The following is a 22,471-nucleotide window of genomic DNA, read 5'->3' as shown; positions in this document are numbered from 1 at the left end:
CCTCTCAAGACACAGCTGGTGGATTCAAGCTGCTGAACTTGCAGTGATCAGTCCAACCCGTAACCCACCGGGCCGGAGAACTGTATCGAAGGGAGAAACATTTAAGGACCTTTGAGTTCCCGAGAGGACAAAATAGATGCCAAGACACATGCAGAGGGAAGGCAGACGCTGAGAAATTCGATCACTGGTAGACACCAGAAACTGAAGAGAGGCTAACAGAGCCCCGCTGTTTTTTGAGTCTCCAAACTGTGAGAAAATGCATTTTTTTTTTCTTTAAAAGCAACCACTCATGGTCGTTCTGCTATGGCAGCACCAGGAAGCTAAGGCACTAAACGCTGATATTTTTAGCCCTTGTGATCTTGGAGGTCATTTCGTCTAATCTCCTGGTGTCATGGGATTTGGAGTCTGAAGGGCTCCCAGGACTTCCGGTGAGTAGAGAACAGGAGGGAGAGGAACGCAGGAAGGAGGAATCAAAGTGCAGCTCTGGAGAGGCTTTTGAGATGAAGATTCTTAGGCGTATGGCCTTAGAAACCAAGAGCTTTGTGATCCTGGAGGGCAGGACAGGCAGGAGAGAACCTCAGCCCCCAGGGAAATGTGCATCCATTTGCCCCTGAAAACCAATGCTCCCAGGCCCCTGAATGCCTCCGACACGTGATTCACATGAAAGGCTGACGAGGCCAGAGATTGCCCCACACTGAGGTTGAAGGCCAGCTGCAGGGGAAGCAGCTTTTTCTTCATTAGAAACGCCCTCTCCATGAAGGACGGGGGAATGCTGACTCAGTGTCTTGTCAGGCTCGTAGCCGGGCCGTAAAATGTTATGGCTGAGGAGGAGAAAAGGAAGGTATCTTCAGAAGATTAGCTGTGTTTTGCTTTGTCAGAAAATAGCAACCAAAGAGTGATTTAAGGAGCGCTGAGATATGTGCATAAAGTTTACTTTTTTAAATGGTAATTAATCACGGCTGAGTCAGAGGCGGCTCTATCACAGCAGTATCTTACATTTTATAGAGCTTCAGCGTTTCAAAGCATTTTTATTCCTCTACGTATTTGCTTTTCTCACGTTCATGAGACAATTCGTTTTGTAAAGTCGTGTCCCAAGACTCCAGCAGTCCGCAGCTGGGTCAGTTTGGGTTATCCATTAAATCTCAATGCATCCGTCATCTCTGATCAAAAGGGCAGCATTTGCCCAAGTGGAATGTTCAGAAGGCGGGGGAGGCTAGGAAAGAAGGAGGAATAGATAAGGAAAACAGGGAAGAGGTGGAATACACATCGGAGCGACTGTGCTCAGTGATATGAAATGAAATTGTCTGAATTGTTGGATGGAAAATGTATTGGCTCTATAAACAGGCACACAAATCACAAAAATATTTAAAAAAATAAAATAAATCCAGCAAACATGAGTTCGCATTGGCTAGTTAACTTCACAATCAGGATTTTATTAACACCAAGTGACAAGACAAAACAAAACTCACTGTCAGCGAGGGGATGCAGACTCAAACCTGATGAATATGTATACATGTTGTCCTTTATTCTCAACAGTCTCCAGCCGTCCTCCCCACCAACTAACTTGCAAGGAAATTAGGATCTCGGAAAAAAGTGTATGCTCTGCTGCTCTGTACATATATGCCCATTGTGGAAAGTGTGTCAAAGTGTGCTGTCCTTTTGTGTTTGGAAAGCACATGGGTTTCCAGGATTAGTGTAAAAACGCACTCACTTGGTTCCCCAGCCATCACTGGACAGAGACTCTTCTTCCTGAGGCACCATTCCCCACCCTGCGTTCTCTGCCCCTTTCCAGTCAACCGAGGGTCCGCCCAAAGCAGCCAGGCTTAAATAAGGCCTGAATAGGAACACAAGTATAGCACTGCCCTACCCCACTCTCAATAAACCCAAATATTTGCTGGGCAGTTCCTGCATCCTTGGGCCAAGAACTCATTTTCTTGTGGTCAGACAAGATACCCTCTGAGTTAGTTAATTGTGCCAACCTGGCCGATAATCACATGTGGGGCTAATTGAAAGGCGGAGGGATAAATGGGTGGTGAGCCTCGCCTTTCTAGTTCTCGGGTCTCTTGCTTTGTGATGGTCACACCAGAGTGCAGCTGCCTTAGCAGTTCCCTGCTTCAGCTTGCAAGATTGACTTCCTACAAGACATCCCCAAGGAGAAGCCACATGGACCTATCCCGATGCAGCCCTGGGTGCTAGAGCAGCCGTGTGGAGACCCCTGCTAGTGCTGAGATGCTTGTTCATTCACTGACTCAGCTTTCCTCCTGCAGTCGGCATCATTGCCTCTGCTTTCTGAGGTGGAGGAGTTTGTGGACTGGCGTTGGGTAGATGGGTTAATGTTGAACTTGTGGGCTTGGGCAGCATTGGGTTGGGATGTTTTTGTGATGCACACTTTCTTTACATACAACTCTCTTATACAGGAGTTGCTGTGGATTTGTTTCTCTAAAGTACCCAGACTAATACACCCTCGTACGACAAAATAAAACTGCCTGGTACTGTGCCACATCCGCAAATGCTCTCCTGAGCCCAGAGGTGTACCCACTGTGTGAACCCACCCTGTTGAAGACCTAACCCCCTTTTCTGGATGCCCTTCTCTCGGGGCTGGTCTCTACTGATAACATGTCCAACCCCCTCCCTCTCTTCATGTATGATATTCTTGACGTCATCCCACAGCTCATCAGGTCTCAAATCAGGACAGGCCATCCATAACGTCAGCAGCCATTAAGCACCAATTCACAGACTCAGAAAACATATCTACATCTGCTGGGGTTCTGGTCAACTCCATGTGGGCTGTCTCACTTGGCCTCCCCAGAGTGCCCGTAGACTGCCTTGCCTTTCAACCATGAGCCCCAGTATGGGGCTTTATGTTTTTCACATCTTTGGTTCATTTGATTTAAAATAGGCAAATGTATTAAAGCAAACTTAGCTTCCAAATCAGGAGCCCTGGTGATGCAGTGGAAATGTGTTGGGCTGTGATCCACGAGGTCGGCAGTTAGAAACCGCTGGCTGCTCTGCGGGAGAAAGACTGGCTTTTCTCCAGTCTCAGAAACAACAGTGGCAGTTCTACCCTGTCCTGTGGAGTCCCTGTTAGTCAGCACCTACTCAACCACAGCGAGTTTGGGTTTTTGTAGAGTTTCCAAAGTCATAGCGTTCCAAGTTGGACATTTTGTAAACTCTGAAAAATCAAGTGGGTCATTGTAGAACCTCTGTTGCTCCAGCTCAGGGTCAGGGAAGGCACCTCACCTTGGGGGAGACGTTGGAACCGTTCACACAGAGAGGCCCTGGCACCACCGTGAGGGTGCCAGTCTCAAGGGGACCCTGCCCGTGGGCAGCCTGCGCTCCAGCTCTTCATCGCCACCCTGCCGCCATTCCCAAACCGACCCGAGCCCAGGGCGGCAGTGAAGGCAGGGGCCAGTGCTCACCGACGCGGTATCCAGACGTGGCCACAGCACCCAGAATACGAAATCCAGCGAGTGTGGGTGTGAACACCCACCGTGCACTCCAAGCCTCTCTAAGCGTGTTCTGAAGGAAAGAAGGAGCTACGGTTTCCAAGAAGTCTTTCAAGAATGCTCCGTCCCAATTTCTGGAACTCTCAGCTTGGATGGAAGGCCCATTGGCGATACTGAGAACCCCTGCGAGGGGTCAGGCCCCCACAAAGGCCCCCACGGGAAGCTTTGTGAGAGCCCACACTGAAGAGAGTGTGGGGTGAACAATACTGATTGCATGCAGGCTTCCACCTCTTAGCCTCCTGGACGAGGAGGCAATGACTGATACGGATTAGTAAGGAGACACAGCCAGACCCATGCTGACCCGGAGAATCGGTCTCCAAGTTAAGGGACCCTAGCGGTGGAGTGGTTGCACATGGGGTTGCGACCCACATGGTCCGAAGGAAGTTCAAAGCCACTGGTTGCTCTGAGGAAGGAGGAAGAGATCTTCTACTCCTGTGAAAAGTTACCTTGTCTTACAGGGTCCGCTGAAAGTCAGAATCCACCCGACGGCTCTGAGAATAAGAGTCCTAAGTTTGCATTCCCTAATGGTATTCAGAATGGCTGAGAGGAGGACACCACAGGAACTTTGGGAGAGGGTGGGCTAGGCGGGACTTTCACAAGAAGAGGGCAGATACCTTTCCGGAGTGCTTGAAGTCACTCTTCAGACTAACTTTGCTGAGGTCGTGGTGTTTCCAGTGGGCGTCTTGTGTCCGGCACAGGGAGCGATAGGGGAGTTGGAGGTAGCAGGCAGGCAGTGTTTGGGTTTATCTGGCTGGCACTCTTCCGGCTCCTCCTCACCCTCCGCTCTCTGTTTTGTCTGGGCTTCTTGCCTCAGTCTGGAAATTCTGGGAGCTGCTGGGTTGACTCCAACACGTATTGTGGTTTTGGCCAACCCAGACAGGCTGTGCACTGGGTGTTCAGCTAGGTCACCTCTGCCAAACCCCTTGGGGTTGAGCAGCACCTGGGGGGATTCCTGGCAAGCCTATATGACTGCGAACAAAGGCTTTCTGTGCAGCTTGTCACTGCCGCTGAAGGCAATTGAGAAACAAGCAAAGAAATAAAAGGGCCCCAAACGTCCACTGTGACAGGTGAAGCTGGGTCTTGCCAAACCAGACAGTGCATCTGAATGTTGATCTATTCATCAGCCCATGTGCTACGAAGATTGTAGAGACATCAGCCCAACCCCCCTTCCCACCCTCTGCAAACACAGCAGTGTGGAACCACGCAAAGATCCATGAGGAGTCTGATCAACTAAGACTCCTGGAGACCCAGAGGCAGGAGGACCACCCTGACACTTCCCTGTGGCTTAGGAGGACTGGTACCCTGTGATGGAGTTCACAGTCCTGATCATGGAGAAGGAGTGGAGAGTGGTCCTCTTTTAGTCCATGTGTGTCTTAGTGTCCAGACAGTCACACCACTGGATGGAAGGTTCATTTTCTCTCAACATGGGCTTTTAGATTTCTTCATGGGAACCATAGGATTTCTCTCAAGAACACCTCCTCAGTTCAGAGCATTGAGACAATATGGCAATCAAATCTTTTTGAAGAGTGTCAGCCTCAGAAACCCACAGGACCAGTTCTCTCCTGTCCTATGGGGTCACTCACTATGAATCGGAATCCACAGGGTGGACTAGTTTGCATCCTTCCAGAGTTCACAGGGAGCATGTGGTAGTTACATGATCTGGTGTTAACCTGAGACTATTAAGAGTGAAGGGGTGGGGGGTAGCCTGTCAATCAAGTCACAGCTTGATGACCTCATTTGGAGGCACTGAGGAGATAAATAACTCACTGAAGGCAGCACACACACACTCCCTGCAAGACATTCCTGCTGACAAGCACATGGAGCTATGCTAGAGCCCTGGAGCTGGAAGAGCCACGTGGAGGCCCACACCAGTGCTGAGATGCCTTTAGCACCACTGGATCCACAAGACTTTCCACCCACTGGGCTGTGATCTTCCTGCATTCAGCATCATTGCATGACTATGTGAGTCTAACGAGGAAATTATGAACTAGTATCAACATATGGGGTAATGGTGGACTTAGGGACTTGATCTGGATTGGGCTGGGATGTTTTATTAATGTACACTTGCTCTTTGATATAAAGTTCTCTCTTACACACATATGAGTGTCTATGGATTGGTTTCTCTAGTCAACCCAGACTAATACAGAGTGGTACTACCCGCTTTGGGAAACAATGCCCTGTACTAGAATGGGACCCAGTAGGAAAGAGTTTTTCCTGTTGATGGTGCCAGCTAACCAGATCATCCCAGAATAGTATGGTTCCCCATGCCTTCTGAGTAAAAGGGGACAACAGGCAGGGAGACTGAGTCATACCTGGGGGAATACACCCTGTGAGGTGTGGGGATGCCATGAAGTAGCAGGGACCACCAGTAGCTGAATGAGACCAGGGTATGTCTTCCCACAGAGTCCCCAGGGGAGAAAGTGCTGCCAACACCCTGCATTAGGGCCCGTGTCTTCAGACCTGTGGAACCTGATGTGCATGTTTTCTAAAATCAGGGCTCAGTGCAATGATGCTTTGGCAGCACCAGGGCACCAAGACACCCACCGACTCCCATGCCAGGCGGCCCCACTGCTCCTGCAGGTGGGGTATCTCCTCCGCCAGCTTTCTGAACGTTCTACTGATGTCCACATCCCCCTAGCTTCCCTGGAAGACCAGCCCCCCAGTTCTCTGTATCCACCTTCAGATCCCAGAAATAGGCCCAGTGAAGGAATATGAAGCCATTCAGGAGCACACTGTACAATATAAAATTTATTATAAAACTTCGGCAATATAAATATCCGGGCGCCCTTTCAGAATGGAGGAGTCCTGTTGGAGAGTGGGGTGGAAGACAGCACCATTATGGAAACCCCACTGTGACATCGGGTTTCCTTCCACCTGAAAGGCTGATGTTACGGAGTGGAGACAGCCTGCGGTGAGAGCCCTTGACCGGGCCTCTGGGGCTGGTGGCTGTTAGGGCCGCACCACAGGCCTTTACAGGACGGCAGGGCTGGCCACAACCATCCTTCCTTAGGTGGGGTCAAGCGGTCATTCTGATCCATCCTCGATTAGACAAGAGGCACTAAGAAATAGACTTCCGTACACGAGCTCCCTTGGAATAACTGAGAAAGATAAAGCATAAAGTATAAAAGTCTGACCCCCGGTCTCTAGGAATTCCTGGCTCCGGAATCCATCATCAGGACCCCGAATCAGAACAGAACCCCACTTCTCTTCCGGCAGGGGCCCAGCTCTTGTAGAAGCGTGGAGGCGTGTGGCGACCTCGGGGGCTGTGCAATCCCTGGGGACTGAGTCTCGGGTCCTGCGCCCGCTGCTTCGCACAGTGGTTAACAGTTGCCAGTCCTTCAAAGCTGGCACAGCAGGGGCGCGTAGTTTCATGTCTTCATCACCTATGTCCTTTCTGTTCTTTCAGAAGGCCCCGGGCAGGCTGGGATGACCACGCTCAGCCCTGCTTGCCTTTTTGAGGAGACGCGTCTGCAATGCCGCTGGTGGTGCCTGTCGCCGTCCCCCGCAGAGGCGGACCTCTGCCCACAGCCCAGGAGGCTCGCTTGGTGGCCATCCAGGTTTCAACCGGACAGGAGCTCATACGTTGTGTGTGCATGTGGGTGTATGAACAGAGGTGTACGTAACTAGACTCACCATCACACGCGTATGCATTCACACACCAGGCACAGAAGTACACATATGCTCATGTGTGCGTATGCACACATAAGCATACACCTCACACCGGTATGCACATGTACCTAGACACATACAAGTGCACGCATACATGTCACACATATGTGTGTGTTTATGCTCAAAGGTGCACGCACTAGTGCATACATGCTCACGGTACACATGGATGCACACACACACCAGCATGTACACACACATGCAAGCACACATACCCACACATGGCCCACATCAAACAGGCTGACCGGGTGCATCTCCAGGTCTGGCTCTTCCCTGGCTGGGCGGTGTGCAGAGCGGAGGCGCTCTGGCTCCCAGGCTGCGGGGCACGGGGCCTCTTGGAGGGGCGCCGGCCACTCACAGGTTGGACTGGGAGCAGGCCCGGCAGCACTGCGGCCCGTAGAAGCGGTGCCCACACACTCCGTGCTGCGGCACCAGGTAGCACCAGCTGAAGTAGTCTTTGCAGAAGGCATCTGAAAGGAGACCAGTGGTGTCAGGCAGCGTGTTCAGGGCCAACAGAAAAGTGCATGTCACGGTTTTGACCACGCTACAAGGGGGCAGCTCTTCAGCGCTGACAGGGGCCTGCAGAACCAGCCCTTTCTATAAGCCCCTTCTTGGAAGTGTCCTGAAAAACTGGCATTTTTTTCCCTGTTTCCTGCAACACCCACCCCTTCACTTACCCCCAATCCCACCCCCACCCAAGACAACTGAAGCTCTTTTGACTGGATCCAGTTGTCTGACTTTGGGGGTTGAGTCCAACCTGGGCTGCCTCAAAACCATGGTTCCTCTTGGGAGGTCGCTGCTAGCAGACCCCGAGGAGGACACCGAACCTTCATCCCAGCACTGGGCAGGGCCCAACCAGCCTTTTTCCTGGGGTGAGCAGCTCAGGATAGAAGTCAAGTCCTGCGGGCTGCATCCCATCCACAGCTCTCCCCTGACACCAAGCCATCCCTGGGAGCTAGGAGACACGTGGAGGGGCCCTGGGGACACCAGGGTCAACCGTTGGCTGCTGGCCAAATAGGGGTGGATAGCACCCGTCCCACAGCCCTGAGAGCAAGAAGACTTGGTAGTCTGCCCCGTAAGGAGGACACAGAGAGCCCTGGAGACTGTATGGGGCAATATACTCTCTCACAGTATAAATGGGAACCATCTAGCCATGGCAAGAAGGTGGGAGGGCACAGGGAACAGGAGGGGGGCATGAATGAGCATGTGGCAGATTCCAGACCTGGGCATCAGAGGGCCCTCTGACCTTCAGGCAGCCCCCTGTCTCCGGTCTCTATGGGACTGCCCTCCAAACTTACACCCCCGTTTGGGAGCAGCAGCTTGGGCCCAGGCGCAGGGCACTTACCTTTCTTCTCTGTGATGGGGCAGAAATGGGTGTTGCAGGCTTGCGAGGCCGGAGGCTTCTGGTGGGCGCTACAGCCACTGGCCATGTGTGCCCCCTTCTGGCACTGCACTGCCCGGGTCTGCACACCACCTCCACAGCTGGCTGTGCACTGCGGGAGGAAGCACATGGGCCATAATGCAGACAGCTTAGACAGCAGTGCCGACCATCGTAGGGAGAACACCCTCCGCAAGTGCGACGGACCCACCGAAGCAGGGATTCCCTTTGCTCACTTGCGGAACCGGTCAGGACTGGCTAGGGGTTGAAACCCTGGAGTCTGCTGTTCAAGTCTGAACCCCAGCTTCCTGAGATTGGGCTCTTTGTGGAAGGGGAGCACATTTAAGAAGTGAACTGAATGCAAAGATAGCAGTACGTGGAACGGCATCTCATCTCCTCAAATGACAGGCGCTGCTGAGAATAGATGAGATTGTCTCTCCCCCCTGCCCCCCAAAATAAGTTTACATAAAAGTCACCCTTTGTGATTAAAACACAAGTTTTGGGCTTTAAACTCCACGTTTTGGGTTTTCCTTGCAGTGTCCGAGAAGAGGGACTGCCAGTGGGTGTCCACACACTGGACTTCAGGGAGCCAAATGACTTTCTTACACATTCTGGGTCCTCCTCAAAGTCCGGAGCCTGAAACTCACCCTAATCATCACAGGATGGACCTACAGGGCGGAGTAATAGATTCCTTTCCTCCCTAGTCCTCCCCACCCTGAGCAATGGCCCACCCCACCCAGCTCCTTCAGCACGGCTGCGGGTCTCACTCTTCACGATGCTCCCCCCGGAGGCTCTTCCCTTAGAGGGGCACTGTCCGGAGCAGAACAGGCTACATTCAGCTTCCAGTCCCACCGTGCTCCGTCGTGGCCACGGACCCTTTCTCCATCACCTGTCACTCAACCTCCCCCCTGTAGAACAGCGACCAAGGCTGGAGAAGGCTGTGCTGAGGTTTGGATACGATGGGTCCATGGCTCAAAGGGACCCACTGGCGGCACAAAGAAAAGGCTTGACATGGCTGGATGGATAACAACAGAGGAGGTGACTCCAGCTTCCATCCGGCCTCATTTCCTATTCCTTCTCTGGACGGCATTTGCGGAGGGAAGTGGTGTGTTAGTCCAGGTAGACAAGAGAATCAAATCCAGGGAGACACTCATGTGTGTAAGAGAGAACTTTATACCAAAGAATAATTGTGTATTAAGGAAACATCCCAGCCCAGTTCAGATCAATTCCATAAGTCCAATATTAGCCCACAGGTCTGATATATTCCTCTTCAGACTCACACAATGATACTGGATGCAGGAAGATCACAGGACAGTGGGTGGAAAGTCTTGTGGATCCAGTGGTGGTGGAAGCATCTCAGCGCTGGTGTGGATCTCCACATGACTCATCCAGCTCCAGGGCTCTAGCGTAGCTCCATGTGCCATGTGGCTTGTCAACAAGAATGTCTCACAGGGAGTGAGTGTATCTGGCCTCCAGTGAGCTATTTATCTGTGTTGTACCTCCAAATGAGGTCATCAAGCTGTGACCTGATTGGCAGGCTAAACCCTACCCTGCTCTTAATAGTCTCAAGTTGACACCAGATTATGTAACTATGACAAATAACACCATATATTGGGAACCCCGAGTGGCAGAGTGGAGTACCTATCAGGACACTGGGCAGGAGGACACTATCCTGTGTGTGTGGTGGGGTGGCCAGGTCCAGGGCAGTGGTGGTGGATGAAGAGGGTAGAACAGGGAGAGAGGTCCCAGAGACCCACCATCAGGACCACATGCAGGAAGCTTGGAGGGAGAAAGAGGAAGAATGAAAACGGTCTACTGCCAAGACCCCTGGTTAGATGCCTCTCAGCTTCTTGGCACTGCTAGAAATGCTGCAAGCAGATGCTTTAAAGGATAGACCTTTAAGTTCTCATCTCTTTTCAGGAGGTTTGCAGTCTAAGTTCAGCATGTGTCTTTAGCAGAGTTTGTCTGGCTTTGATCCAAAGTCAATGCTCATGGACACAGGTGTGAAGAGATAAAAATGGCATATGCATTGGGTGCATCTGCTGCACAAAACCGCTTTAGAGAGCTGAAATGCAATGAGGTTACCTTACAGACGATGGCGCATCTGACCCAAGCCATGGCATCTTCAATGGCCTCATACGCTAGTGAAAGTGGGACGTGGAATTAGGAAGTCCAAAGAAGAACGGATGTCTCTGAGCTGTGGTGCTGGAGAAGAATATTGACAGTACCTTGGACTGTCAAAGAACCAACAAGCCTGTCTTGGAAGAAGTGCAATCAGAAAGCTCCTCAGAGACAAAGATTGCTAGCCTTCATCTCATGCATTTTGGACATGCTGTCAGGAGAGGCCAGTCCCGGGAGAAGGTCATCATGCTGGTAAAATAAAGAGGGTCAGCCAGCAAAAAAAAACCAAAGAGAGGTGAGGTGGGTTGATTGACACAATGCCTGTGAGGATGGCCCAGGCCTGGGCTGTGTTTCACTCGTTGGTGCATAGAGTCGCGATGGGTCTGAACTAAGCCAATGGCACCGAATGGCAACAACTCTACAGGCCCTTCCTTGTCCACCCCGGCTTCTAAAGTCCGGCAGTGCTTGGGCTTCCTGGGCTTGTGGGTGTATCGGGGTCACTGTTTTCTGCCCTCTCCAGTGTCTGCTCGTTGGTCTTGTCTCTGTGCCTGGGCTGCTCTTCATAGTTCCGAGGTGACAGAGTTGAGGACCCACCCTACACGGGCATGGCCTTGGGAATGCAACAAGGACAATCCTATTCCCAGATGGGATTGTGTCCACAGACAGAAGGGTCAAGGACTCCAACCTTGGAGGACACCATGCAACCCATTAGAGTGGGGGATTCACAGACATGACATACCTGGATTCAACAAAAAGAACAGACGGGCTTCTGAGTCTAAGTGGTAGAACACCCGCTGTAAGGTGAAGTCAAGGACAAGGGCAGAGATGGTTCCCTAACGACTTGACGGAAAGCCTGTCTCTGGCCAGTGGCAGCTGTGAATTCATAGAGGGGACCACGGGAGAGAAAGGAGGGATGGATGAGCCCCTTAAGTGAAAAACTTATCTAGGAGCTGGCTTCCTGGTGAAAGGTCCCCTTCTTTCACTGTGGGGGGCTAACAGTATTCTGAATCCATCTCGGGTCTGGATAGGGGACCATCTGATAGAACCAAGGGTCTGAGTTATGGTCTAGTGAACTCACTCAGGGGCACAGCAGGAGGTGGGGTATGGTGTGAGGGGGCAGAATTGTTCTCTGGGCCTGAGGACCACTAGGCTCTGGGTCTATCATGAGGAATACAGAGCCGCATGTGGGATTTGGATCACCAACTTGCAGGTTCAGCTGTGTCCCCCAAAGAATATTTGTTTAAGTCCTCATCTCTGGTATCCGAGAATGTGACCTTGTTTGTCTTTCCAGACGCAACTGGTCCACATGGGTCTGTATAGTGGGGAGAACCCTGGATCCAATATGACTGGTGTCCTGACAAGAAGAGGAGAGGCACACACAGACAGAGGTCACCTTGTGAAGGCAGGTAGAGACTGGAGTTTGAAGCCACCAGCCAAGGGATGCCTGGGGCCACCTGAAAAAAAGGGAAGGATTCTTCCCAAACATCCTCAGAGGGAGAATCATCCCATTGGGGCCCTGGTTTGGGGCTTGTTGCCCCTAAAACAGCAAGAAAATAAATGTCTGCTGGTGTCAGCCCCAGTTTGTGCTACTTCACTGGAGCGGCTGCAGACAGTGCACACACCCAGCCACCTTTCTGGTGTTCCAGGCCGAGGAGCATGTGGACAAGCCCAGCCTTACAGGGACACAGTCAAACGAAGCCCCTTCTCAACTCCAACATCAGAGCCTCTGGGTGCCCCTGTCCCATGCTCACACATCTGGGTAACCCTGTCCTACTGAAGGTATCATCTGACTTAGAAGCCACGGAGAGCTGCACAAGGCAGGGCGCAAGCCCATTGTTACAGCCACGGTGTCAATCACCCACTGCATTGAGGGTCTTCCTCTTTTTTTGCTGACAGACCCTCTCTATTTTACCAACATGATGTCCTTCTCCAGGGACTGGTCTCTCCTGACAATATGTCATTACCTGGCCAGGTGTGTGAGGTGTATTGAGGGCCAGAGGCCAGGTGTGACCCAAGGAGAGACAAAGGAAGCTGGACGTGTGTGAAGAAACAAACAAGCCAAACCGCAGGGATGAAACCACTCCAGAAGGAACACTCCACACCGTCTAGACACAATGAAGCGTATTGTTCTCACACAAGGCTGCTGTTCAGAAATGCCAGGAATGGGAGCCAGGCAGGACACACCTGCCAGAAGACTGGCCAGGTAACATTCTGACACCCTGGGTGCTACGCGGCACGTCCTGAGACTCACCAGGGGCTTTGACACACAGGCTGGTGCTGCATGAAAGGGGGCGTGTGTGTGACCCCCACTTCTCCCCCAAGGACCCTCGCTGTCAGGTTGCAGGTCCTAGGCAAGCACCTCCTGCGCAAGTCAGACTGCGTGTGACCAGCCAGGAGTGCTCGCTGACAGTGACTTTGGGGCCCCTGTATCAGGGTTCACCAGAGACGCGAAGGGAGCCAGGATCTGTGAGACACAGAGAGTCTGCAGAAGAATTTAGGCACTTGTGCGTGAGTGTGTTTGTGTGTGAGCGTGCTTGTGTGTGCAAGTGAGCAGGAGGGGGAGAGTGAACTCATGAGGTGTGAGCAAGAAACATGAATGTGTTCATGAGTGTGCAAACGTGTATGCACCCTGTGGCACTGACTGTGTTGTAATGGGCTGCGCATGCCTTTGTGTGTGTGCACGTGTTTGTGTGGGTGAGTGCCTGTGTATGTGCATGTGAGGGTGCTGTGGGTGAGTTTTATGCGTGAGGGTGAGTCTGAATATGTCTGTTGTGTGTGTGATACCATAAGTCACTTTTACACGGCTTTTCTGGCCTTTCTAGCTTCATGACCATGAAACTGCATGGTTGGGACTATGCAAATCGAGTGACTTCTGGTTCCTCCAGGGGATTGGTGGGTACATGGTCCTGACGGGAAGTCCATGCCTTGACACTGACGAGGTATCTTCTTACTTCTTACAGCAGAACCCGTCCCAGTGAGAGTATCAGGACCTCTCTGCTCCCAAGTGGAGTCTGGAGCAGACTTGGGGTCCCTGTGCTGAGAACCTGCTGGACTCAGAAGCGGCGAGCAAGCGGTGACGGTGAAGGTGGCGGAGGAACAGTGGAAGCAGCAGAACAACCGTGGGAGGCAGCCACGCCCTGCTTGTCCACCCCCAGAGCCAGAGAGTCCAGCATCTTCCTGCCGGAAGTTTGCCTCCTGGGCTAAAAGAGTGTATCCCGTGCAGGGCTCATAGGCCTCCCTCAGGCTCAGGTTGCTTTCGTTGGTGGCAGTGTCTCGACTTTCTGCTCAGGGGCTTCTGCAGGTGCACGTGGATCTATCAGGGAGGCCAGTGCAGAGCACAAGCCACAGGATTCCAGCAGTGATGCTGGAGGCAGAGGTGTCGGGGACACAAACAACTGCTCGGACCCATGGAGCACCTGCCCAGGGGCGGAGCATTGCATCAGAGAGGTAGGCGCGGGTCTCCGTGTGCTTACTCACCTGTAGTGGATTGTTCCACGGGGGTTCAGCACCTCAAAACACGAGTTCACTGTGCTGACTTACAAAACGGCAGTGACAGTTTCATGAGCGCTGATGTGGTAGCACGTGCTGGGCTGCCATCTGCACGGTCAGCAGTTCGAAACCACCAGCAGCTCCTTGGGAGAAAGACCGGGCTTTCTACTCCCACAAACAGCAATAGTTGCGGAAAACCACAGTGGACCATCATGAGTCAGCGGGTTTGGAGTTCAGCTTAGATGTAGTAGCAGACATATGACACTGTCCACTGCACACTGGTAAGTCAGCACAACTTGGCCCATGCTGATCCAGCAGGGATTGTACATTGACAAGAGGCTGGGGGCCTGGGAGAGAGGCAGCTGCCAGCCAGACCTCGGAGCAGACCCTCTGGTGTAAAGGATAGTGAGAAAGAGGGGTCAGCCCCTGGTGGGGGACAGGGTGAGCATGGCTGGGCCAAGGGTCTGTTGGCCTTGTCTCCTGTTTGCTTTCTTCAAAGACTGATCAGAGCTTCTGCTTTGCTCACGTGGTGCCGGAGCCTCATGCATCGGGCTTGACCACAGATAGACAGCCGAAGCACCCATCGGGGGTGTTGACCCCATGGGTGTCCTTGGTACCTTAATGCTAGCTGATGATTGTCTGCCTGCAAGTTTTCAATGTGAGCATGTGAGCATGTGTGTAATTCTGCTTCTGCATGTGAGGGAGCATGTGTGTATCTCCAAACCAAACACATCGCCATCGAGTTGATGCTGACTCACAGCAACCCCCACAGGACAGGAGAGGACAATCACTGTGGGTCTCTGCCTGTAACTCTTTATGGGAGTAGAAAGTCTTGCCTTTCTCCTGAAGTGGGGCTGCTGGTTTTGAACTGTTGACCTTGTAATTAAAAGACACCAGGGCTTCTGTGTGTGTATCTGTTTGGTATCAAAGTTCCGTCTTCAATAGCCACCATGAAATCTGGACCTGTTTATCTGTGACACACCACTTGCCCCTTAGAGGTATGGTTTTCCAGAATATTCCACACACAGTCCTGCTGAGGAGCCCCTGCAGGGAGCCAGACCCACTCTGGCCAGCTCTGACTGTCCACCCAGGTCTGTTTCATTGGCTCAGACAGACAGTCCGACAGCTGTTTGCTCCTAAGTCTTTCCCAGACCAACTCAGCTGTGAAACACCTGCAGTTAAGCCCACATGAGACAGATGATTTACGTCAGTGCTTAATGTGCACGCACCCCAAAAAATCATGATAAGCAAAGGCATTTAAAGCAACAGAAACAACTGCCCTTGGAACAGAAAGGCCAGCTTTTAAATAGCCACAAGAATAACCCATCCAGGCCAAGTCCAGCCAGGCAGCTGACCACTCATTTCCCCTGACCATTCCTCTCCCTCCCTCCGGCATTGAGGGCAGGTCCTGGGAGCAGGTGTTCACAGCAAGCTCAGTCCTTGGGGTGATTATCCCAAATATCACAGATGTAAGATATCGTAAAGGAATCGCCCTAGATCAATAGCTACAGGGAACTTAGGATAAAAACTGACATCTTAGAGAGCGATGCGGATATTTCAGACGGACAAAAGCTACTCAAGGTGTATTCTTCCTTGTTTGGGCTAGACGTGGGTTCTATTCCAGAGTGATAAGGAGTGTGAGACTTCGTCTCAAGTACTTTGGACATGCTGTCAGGAGAGATGGCCGGGCTTTGAAGAAGGACACCATGCCTGGTCAAGAGGAAGGCCTTCCAGAAGATGGATCGACCCTGTGGCTGCAACGATGGGTTCAGGCACAGGAACCACTGTGAGGACGGCGCAGGGCTGGGCAGTGCTTTGTTCCCTTGGGCATGGAGTCACAATGAGTCGGAACCAACTGGATCACAGCTAATACCAACAAAAACAGGAGCAAAGTAGGTTTTCTCTTTCTGCATATGCCTGGAGTCTCTGAAAGGAGCAGGCAGCTGGAGGGAGGGGAGTCAATTTCAGCCGCAGAGTTCCCGTCGACAAAGGGAAGGGTTTGGGGCTCAGTGGTGTCAGCAGTAGGCATCTTGTTTACCAAGTGCATTCCCAAGGGGCAGAGAAAGGGGGTGTATCACCCAAGCCACCCGAGCTTTGCTCTGGGCTTCTTTGTCTTACTGGAAGGGGCACTGTGAGGGACAAGTTTCCCGTGAACTTGGCTGGGCCAGGATTCTCCCTGGTTTGGCAGGAACCCCCTCCTGATATGACTGAACATAATGTAACCAACATCATGAGGGGATCTGCTGTGAGAAGCCAAGGATTGGGGTAGAGTACAAACTCCCCCATCACTCAGGTCACAGCCCTGATGCAAATCAAAGGACGTCTCCTCAGGGGGCCAATCTAATTCCCATATAAACGGGTACTGTAGGGAAGCTTGGAGCCCTGGAAGTCTAGTGATTATGCTTCGGGCTGCAAACCGCAAAGTCAGCAGATTGAAACGCCCAGCCACTGTGTGGGAGAAGGATGCGGCTTTCTACTCTCAGAAAGAGTTACCGTCTCTAGAACCTGCAGGGAATTCTACTCTGGCCTATAGGGTCACTATGGGTCAGAATCAACTCCATGGCTGTGAGTGTGGTGGGGAAGCTTGCTTGCTTCCCCCAACCCCACCTCCGCCCTGGTTCTGGTGCCTTCATCTGGCTCATTAACTACTGCCATGTTGTCTGCGGTCCTGGGAGCCATCTGACCTGCTGACCTAGGTCTCATCTGCCTCTGCCGTTGGTGTGGCACCCCTGCCAGTGATGGAGCTGGAACTATATCAGACCCCAGAGCTACTCCGGTCTGGAGAAGATGCCAGCCTAACCTCTAACCCACAGACTTGAAACCGAACTGAACTCAACTGCTTCTACAACTGTGTGAACATATACATTTCTCTCTCATGTGTCTGTGTGTGTGTGTGTGTATAGATACACACACCATATACATATATTCTCTTATATACATATGAGAAAAAATGTATACACATATATGTAAATATAAATATAATATACAGAAATATATGTATATATAAACATATATTTACGTATATTGATACCGCTGGTTTTGGTTCTTCTGAGAATTCAGCCTAACACAAGTATACACGCAGGACAGAGAATCAGCTGGAAGGAGACGTTGGGAGCGCTCTGAATGTGCTCCTCTGCTGACAGCCTAAAGCCCAGAAGACGGGGTCCACCCCTGGGCCCTTCAGAAGAAAGGCCTGGTGATTCACTTCTGAAAGACCCGCCATTGAGGACCCTACAGAGAACAGGTCTACCCCCACACGGGTGGGGCCGCCACGAGTCTGAATCTTGGCCGTTCGATGAGAAGATGTTGGCGTTTTGGATGCAGTCACCCTTCAGAGATACGAGGGGGCTTCGAGAAGCTTGTAGGAAACCACCAGTCTTTAAAGCCTCTTTAGATGCTAGGTTTGGTTTTGCTGTTTTATTGCGTAGGGGCCGTAGCGTTGGTTCCAACTCGCAGAGATCCTGTGTCCAACAGAACAAAGCGCCACCCGCCGGGCACCGTGCTCACTCGGGTCTCGTGCTGGGCGCATTGCTGCAGCCCCTGTGTCCGTCCATCTTGTTGGGGGTCTTCCTCTTTTTCCCTGCCCCTCTACTTTAGAGCACAATGACCTTCTCCAGGGACTCTTCTCCCCCATAACATGGCTGAAGTATGCCATCTTTGCTCCCACGCAGCATTCTGGCTGTGCTTCTTCCAAGACAGCCTGTTTGCTCTTCCGGCTGTTCGTGGTCCTTTCAATCGTCCTTACCAGCACCTTCATTCAAGGACACTTTGTCTCCCTTGGCCTTTCTTTCTCAGTGCCCTTGCTCCAACGTGCAACAATGCGATGAAAAATAAATATTTGGAGAATGATCAAATGCGACGACACAGAGACAGAACGAGAGCACCTTGTTGGGAACACGGCATTGGTGCCTGAGCCTGATGCAGCAGGGCCGCAAACTTTCCCTTTAATAACACCAGACCTCGCGATCTGCAACACGCTAGGGGTGCGTGCAAAGAACATCACTCAAGTACGCTCTACTTCCATCATGTGAGCTATTCCTGTTGAAATGTCTCTGGGACAGATGCCTACACGTTTCCAGTGGAAAAAGGTGACATCAGCTTGGAAGTATTCGAGGAACCCCAAGTGGAGCTGGCAAAGCTGGACAGGGCGTCAGGTCAGGTGGATGACCCTTGTCTCTTCCCTCTGCACAGATGTGAGGATTGATTGGGTAGTGCAAACTGCTCAGGTCTGACCCAAAGGTTGTGGGTTCAAACCCATGCAGGAGGGTCATGGAAGAAAGGCCTGACAATAAGCTCCTGTAAATAAAGAGAACCTTCCAGAGCATAGTTGTCTTTCGCTGTAACCCACGGAGTCTCGTGAAAGGGAATCCACTCTGAACAGCAGTTTGTCGTGCTGGCTTGGTTGGTTTTAGCTTTCCTTCGGTGGAGCTCACACTGTTGTGAGGTTATCAGGTGACTTGGAGTTGGGCCCAATGCCCGGCATGTTCCATTCATGTTCTCTGCATGCACTTGGTGCTCATCAGCTCAGATGAACTTGATCCATCACCTGAACCACATGCCTATTTTCTCTGGTCACTGCAAACAGACACCATGGACAGGAGGCGGGGGCAGGTGCATTTGTTCCACAGTTACTGGGGGTGCATGGGGATGAAGTGTGGGGTGTGATAAGCTGTGGCTGCCCGTAATCTTTCAAAATGGTGTCACCATAAATATTTTGTTGCTACTCAGATTTTTAGCACCGAACCCCTCAGAATTGGACAGCCTCTTCCTCCCTGACGGAGCACTTGATGTACTTTCTGATGAAGACCAAAGACCGCGGTCTGCAGTACGGGTCAGCATTCTCAGAAGTGGACCAAGAGGGAGCATCATGGTCAGAGGAGACGAGATTGAAGGGCTGAGGATTTCCTTTCGTTTGGATCCCAATCAAGGCTCAAGGAAGTGACAGACAAGAAAATCAAATGATGTATCGCATTGCACACGATCTAGTGTTAACCAGCAAAGACGTCACTTTGAGGACTAATGTGTGCTTGGCTCCATCCATGGCATTTTGCACATCACCTTATAGGCATTTGAAAGCTGGAGAATGAACAAGGGAGAGCACACGTGATTGGATGTGTTTGAGCGATGGCAAAATGCTGGCAAAGAATACTGCAAGTACCACGGACTGCCAAAAGGACAAACAGATCTGTCTTGGAAGAAGGACACCCAGAGTGCTCCTTAGAGGCAAGGATGGCGAGCCTTTGTCTCACACACTTTGGACATGTTGTCAGAGAGGCCAGTCCCTGGAAAAGGACATCAGCCTTGGTCAAGTGAGGGGGTGGTGGTGGTTAGTGACAAAGAGGAAGTCCCTCAGGAGATGGATCGACACAGTGGCTGCCACAATGAGCCGCAACAGAAGAGTTGTGAGGCTGATGCAGGACAGGGTGGGGCTTCCTTGCATTGCACCGAGGGTTGGTAGGGGTCAGAGGTGAATCGGTGAATGTAACAGCAACGCTCTTTTCTCTGTGGCAGTTTGGTCCAATTTTACACAACAGGTTGTACTTCCTGTGCCGAATCAAGTGACTCTTCAGAGGGAGACCCACATGGCCTCAAGGATGGAATCCATCCCCAAGAACACAGACACCCCGGCAGCCCTGGGGCTGGAGCCCTGCACATGGCCCCCTGCCCCAGTGTCAGGCCCAGCACCTCCTTACCTGAGACCAGGGTGAGGTGACCCAGGCAGCCCGTGGGGGCCCTGCAGAGGGGTATAGCGGGTGCTTGGGGCACGGAGACAGGGCACAGGCACGTTCCAGCTCCAGAGCCGGCCTGGGCAGGTGCAGACACTTCTTGGAGGTCAGCTCTCGGTACTTCCCTGAAATGAACTTCTCAGCACATCTCAGGAACCTGGTCTGGGTCCCCCTGTCACAGGTGACTGAGCACTGGAAAACAAAACAGAGCCTGGCATGGAAAGGGTTTCTCTGCTGTGACATTGCCGCAGGAATGTCCCCAGTGGTGTCAGCCGAGGCTTTTCCTGTGGGTGACAGTGGGAGACATTCTATGAAGGGGAGAGCCCTGGAGACTTGAAAAGGCATGGTACTTTCTGTCTAGTCTTGGTGCACAGTGGTTAAATCAATCACTGCTAAGCAAAGGGTCAGTGGTTCCAATCCATCCGCCACTCTGTGGGGGAAAGACGAGGCAGTAAGCTTCCATACAGACGTAAGGCCTTGGAAATCATTATGGGGCAGTTCTACTCCACCCAATTGGGGGCTTTCCTTGGGAATCCCATGGAGAGCAGAGAGCTCTGGCATCTCTTAAACCAGCAACAAAAGGTCTTGAGGTCCTTGCGGCATAGGGTTGTGGGGCGTGATGTGGGCAGGGCAGTCAAACCATGAGGGTGGGATTGCATGTTGGGTGATGTGACCAGCATAATGGCCAGTCAGTGGTCACTACTGCCCACCAGCAGGCTTGACACTGGCCTCTGAAACAGGGGTGGGGAGAGGAAACTTGTTGTACAAGGTCAGAGGTGAGAATTGGCCATGCAAACCGTGGGAAGCCTCAGAGAGCAAAGCTGTGTGTCCTGCAGGCCTCCTGAGTCTGATCTGTCCCTGCTATTAGAAGCCCCAGTGTGGCCTGAGGTCCTAGGGAGGGGCTCCTACGAAGAGTGTCCCCTGAGGAGTGTCCTTTGAGGAGGGAGCTCCTGTGGAGGGAGACACTGAGGTAGGAGACCCTGAGGTGGGGCCTCTTGAGGAAGGAGACCCTGGGGTGGAGTCTCATGGTAAGGGGGCTTCTGGGTAGAGGACTCCTGACAAGAGGGATATTCCTGGGAGGAGGACCCTGTAGAGGTGGATCATGGGAGTGGTCTTCTGAGGGTGGTACCCACATTGCCAATTTGAGCCAGAACCGAGTGGGTGGTGCTAAACAAGGCTGACTGGCCACTTCCCTGGGAGCAGGCTCACCTCCCTGGGACTGAGCTCACCTCCCTAGTACTGGGCTCATCTCCTTGGGACTGGGGTCACCTCCCTGGGACTGGGGTCACCTCCCTGAGACCAAGATCACTTACCTGGGACCAGGCAGACACCACCCACTGCAGTGTCTTGTGCTTGTGGCAGCGTTTCAGCAGACATGCCTCGTGAGTCCTGGGCTTGGGCTCCACGGAGCAGACGGTGTCTGGCAGCAGCTGTGCTCTGGCCAGCGGGTTGGTGCTCTTACAGGTCACGGCTCGTTTCCTCCACCCTTTCCCACAGGTCCGGGAGCACTGCACAGGAGGAAGGAGGAGTTCGTCCCCTGAATCTGCCTGTGTCAAGGCTCTGAAAACAGGCCCCTCAGGGCTGGGGGGGTCTTGTAATGCAGCCCACAGGAATGGGCCTGCCCTCCACCCACATACCACCTACCCATGTTACCTCTGCCCAGGGCCCGGTGCTCCAGGCAGGAGGGCAGCTCTGGGAGTTGCAGGCCTGTCTACTGGGGGGCATGGGCTGAGGGCACAGGCTGGCCAAGACTGGCTGTGCTCTGAATCGGGCCCGCTGTGTACACTGGACAGTCCGACTCTGCGTTCCACTGCCACAAGTCCGGCTGCAGGCACTCCAGTTCCCGATGGACCAGCTGGGGAGACAAGAGAGATCCTAAGGCTTAGGCTGTCGCACGCCCTTACCAACAGTGGCTGGTGGTGTCCACAGTCCACCACCTGTAGTCACAGTAACTGTAGGTTTCCCAGCTGCGTGATTCTCCCCTGCAAAAGGTCGTCTTAAAGTCCCATAAACAATTATAGCACTCTGTTGATGGACATGCACCTGATTCTTATGCTTGTGAAAGCTGGACTGTGAAAAAGTAAGACAGAAGAAGAGTTGACTCCTTCATTCAAACTGGCGTTGGCAAAGAAGCTGAGAGAAACCGTGGACTGCCACAGGACAGAACCACCCAGTCACAGGAGACATACCACCAGAATGCTCCTTAGAACCCAGGATGGCCCAACTTTGGTGGGCTAACTTTGGACAAGAATAACTCATCAGTTCTAGAATTCTGATGGAGTACTGAGTTCTATGTTGGGTTATTCCCCCCAAGGTCAGCAGTTCAAAGCTATCTTATGCTCTGAGGGAGAAAGAAGAGGCTTTCCGCACCCATAAAGGTTGTTGGGTGTTAACAAACACAGGGAGAAGGGAACAACAAGTGATTCAAAATCAATGGTGAGGAGGGTGTAGTAGACTTAGTAGGGCTTGATCCGGGGCAATGTAACCAAGAGGAATTACTGAAATCCAAATGAAGGCTGAACATGATAGTGGGACAAGAGGAAAGTAAAAGGAAATAGAGGAAAGAACTAGGAGGCAAAGGGCAT

At 52.2% G+C, this 22,471-nt stretch overlaps 1 protein-coding gene across 1 annotated transcript in view; it reads right to left on the bottom strand.

The window, feature by feature from the left end:
- Positions 1-7,500: 7,500 nt before the first annotated feature.
- ADAMTS16 (ADAM metallopeptidase with thrombospondin type 1 motif 16) overlaps positions 7,501-22,471 on the bottom strand; it is a 212,872-nt gene continuing 197,901 nt past the window's right edge. The window contains exons 18-22 of the mRNA XM_004698400.2: positions 21,540-21,741; positions 21,200-21,394; positions 19,854-20,078; positions 8,518-8,665; positions 7,501-7,642 (exon numbers count right to left, since the gene is read on the bottom strand). Coding sequence (XP_004698457.2) covers positions 7,527-7,642; positions 8,518-8,665; positions 19,854-20,078; positions 21,200-21,394; positions 21,540-21,741 — 886 coding nt within the window. The 3' untranslated portion in view covers positions 7,501-7,526. The remainder of the gene's footprint in view (positions 7,643-8,517; positions 8,666-19,853; positions 20,079-21,199; positions 21,395-21,539; positions 21,742-22,471) is intronic.

This window comes from Echinops telfairi, unplaced genomic scaffold (assembly GCF_000313985.2).
Source record: "Echinops telfairi isolate 266 unplaced genomic scaffold, ASM31398v2 ScPeMD7_7469;HRSCAF=8507_1, whole genome shotgun sequence".
Lineage (NCBI taxonomy): Eukaryota > Metazoa > Chordata > Mammalia > Afrosoricida > Tenrecidae > Echinops > Echinops telfairi.
The sequence above is the reverse complement of the archived record's forward strand: the minus strand, read 5'-3'. Positions and strand labels throughout refer to the sequence as shown.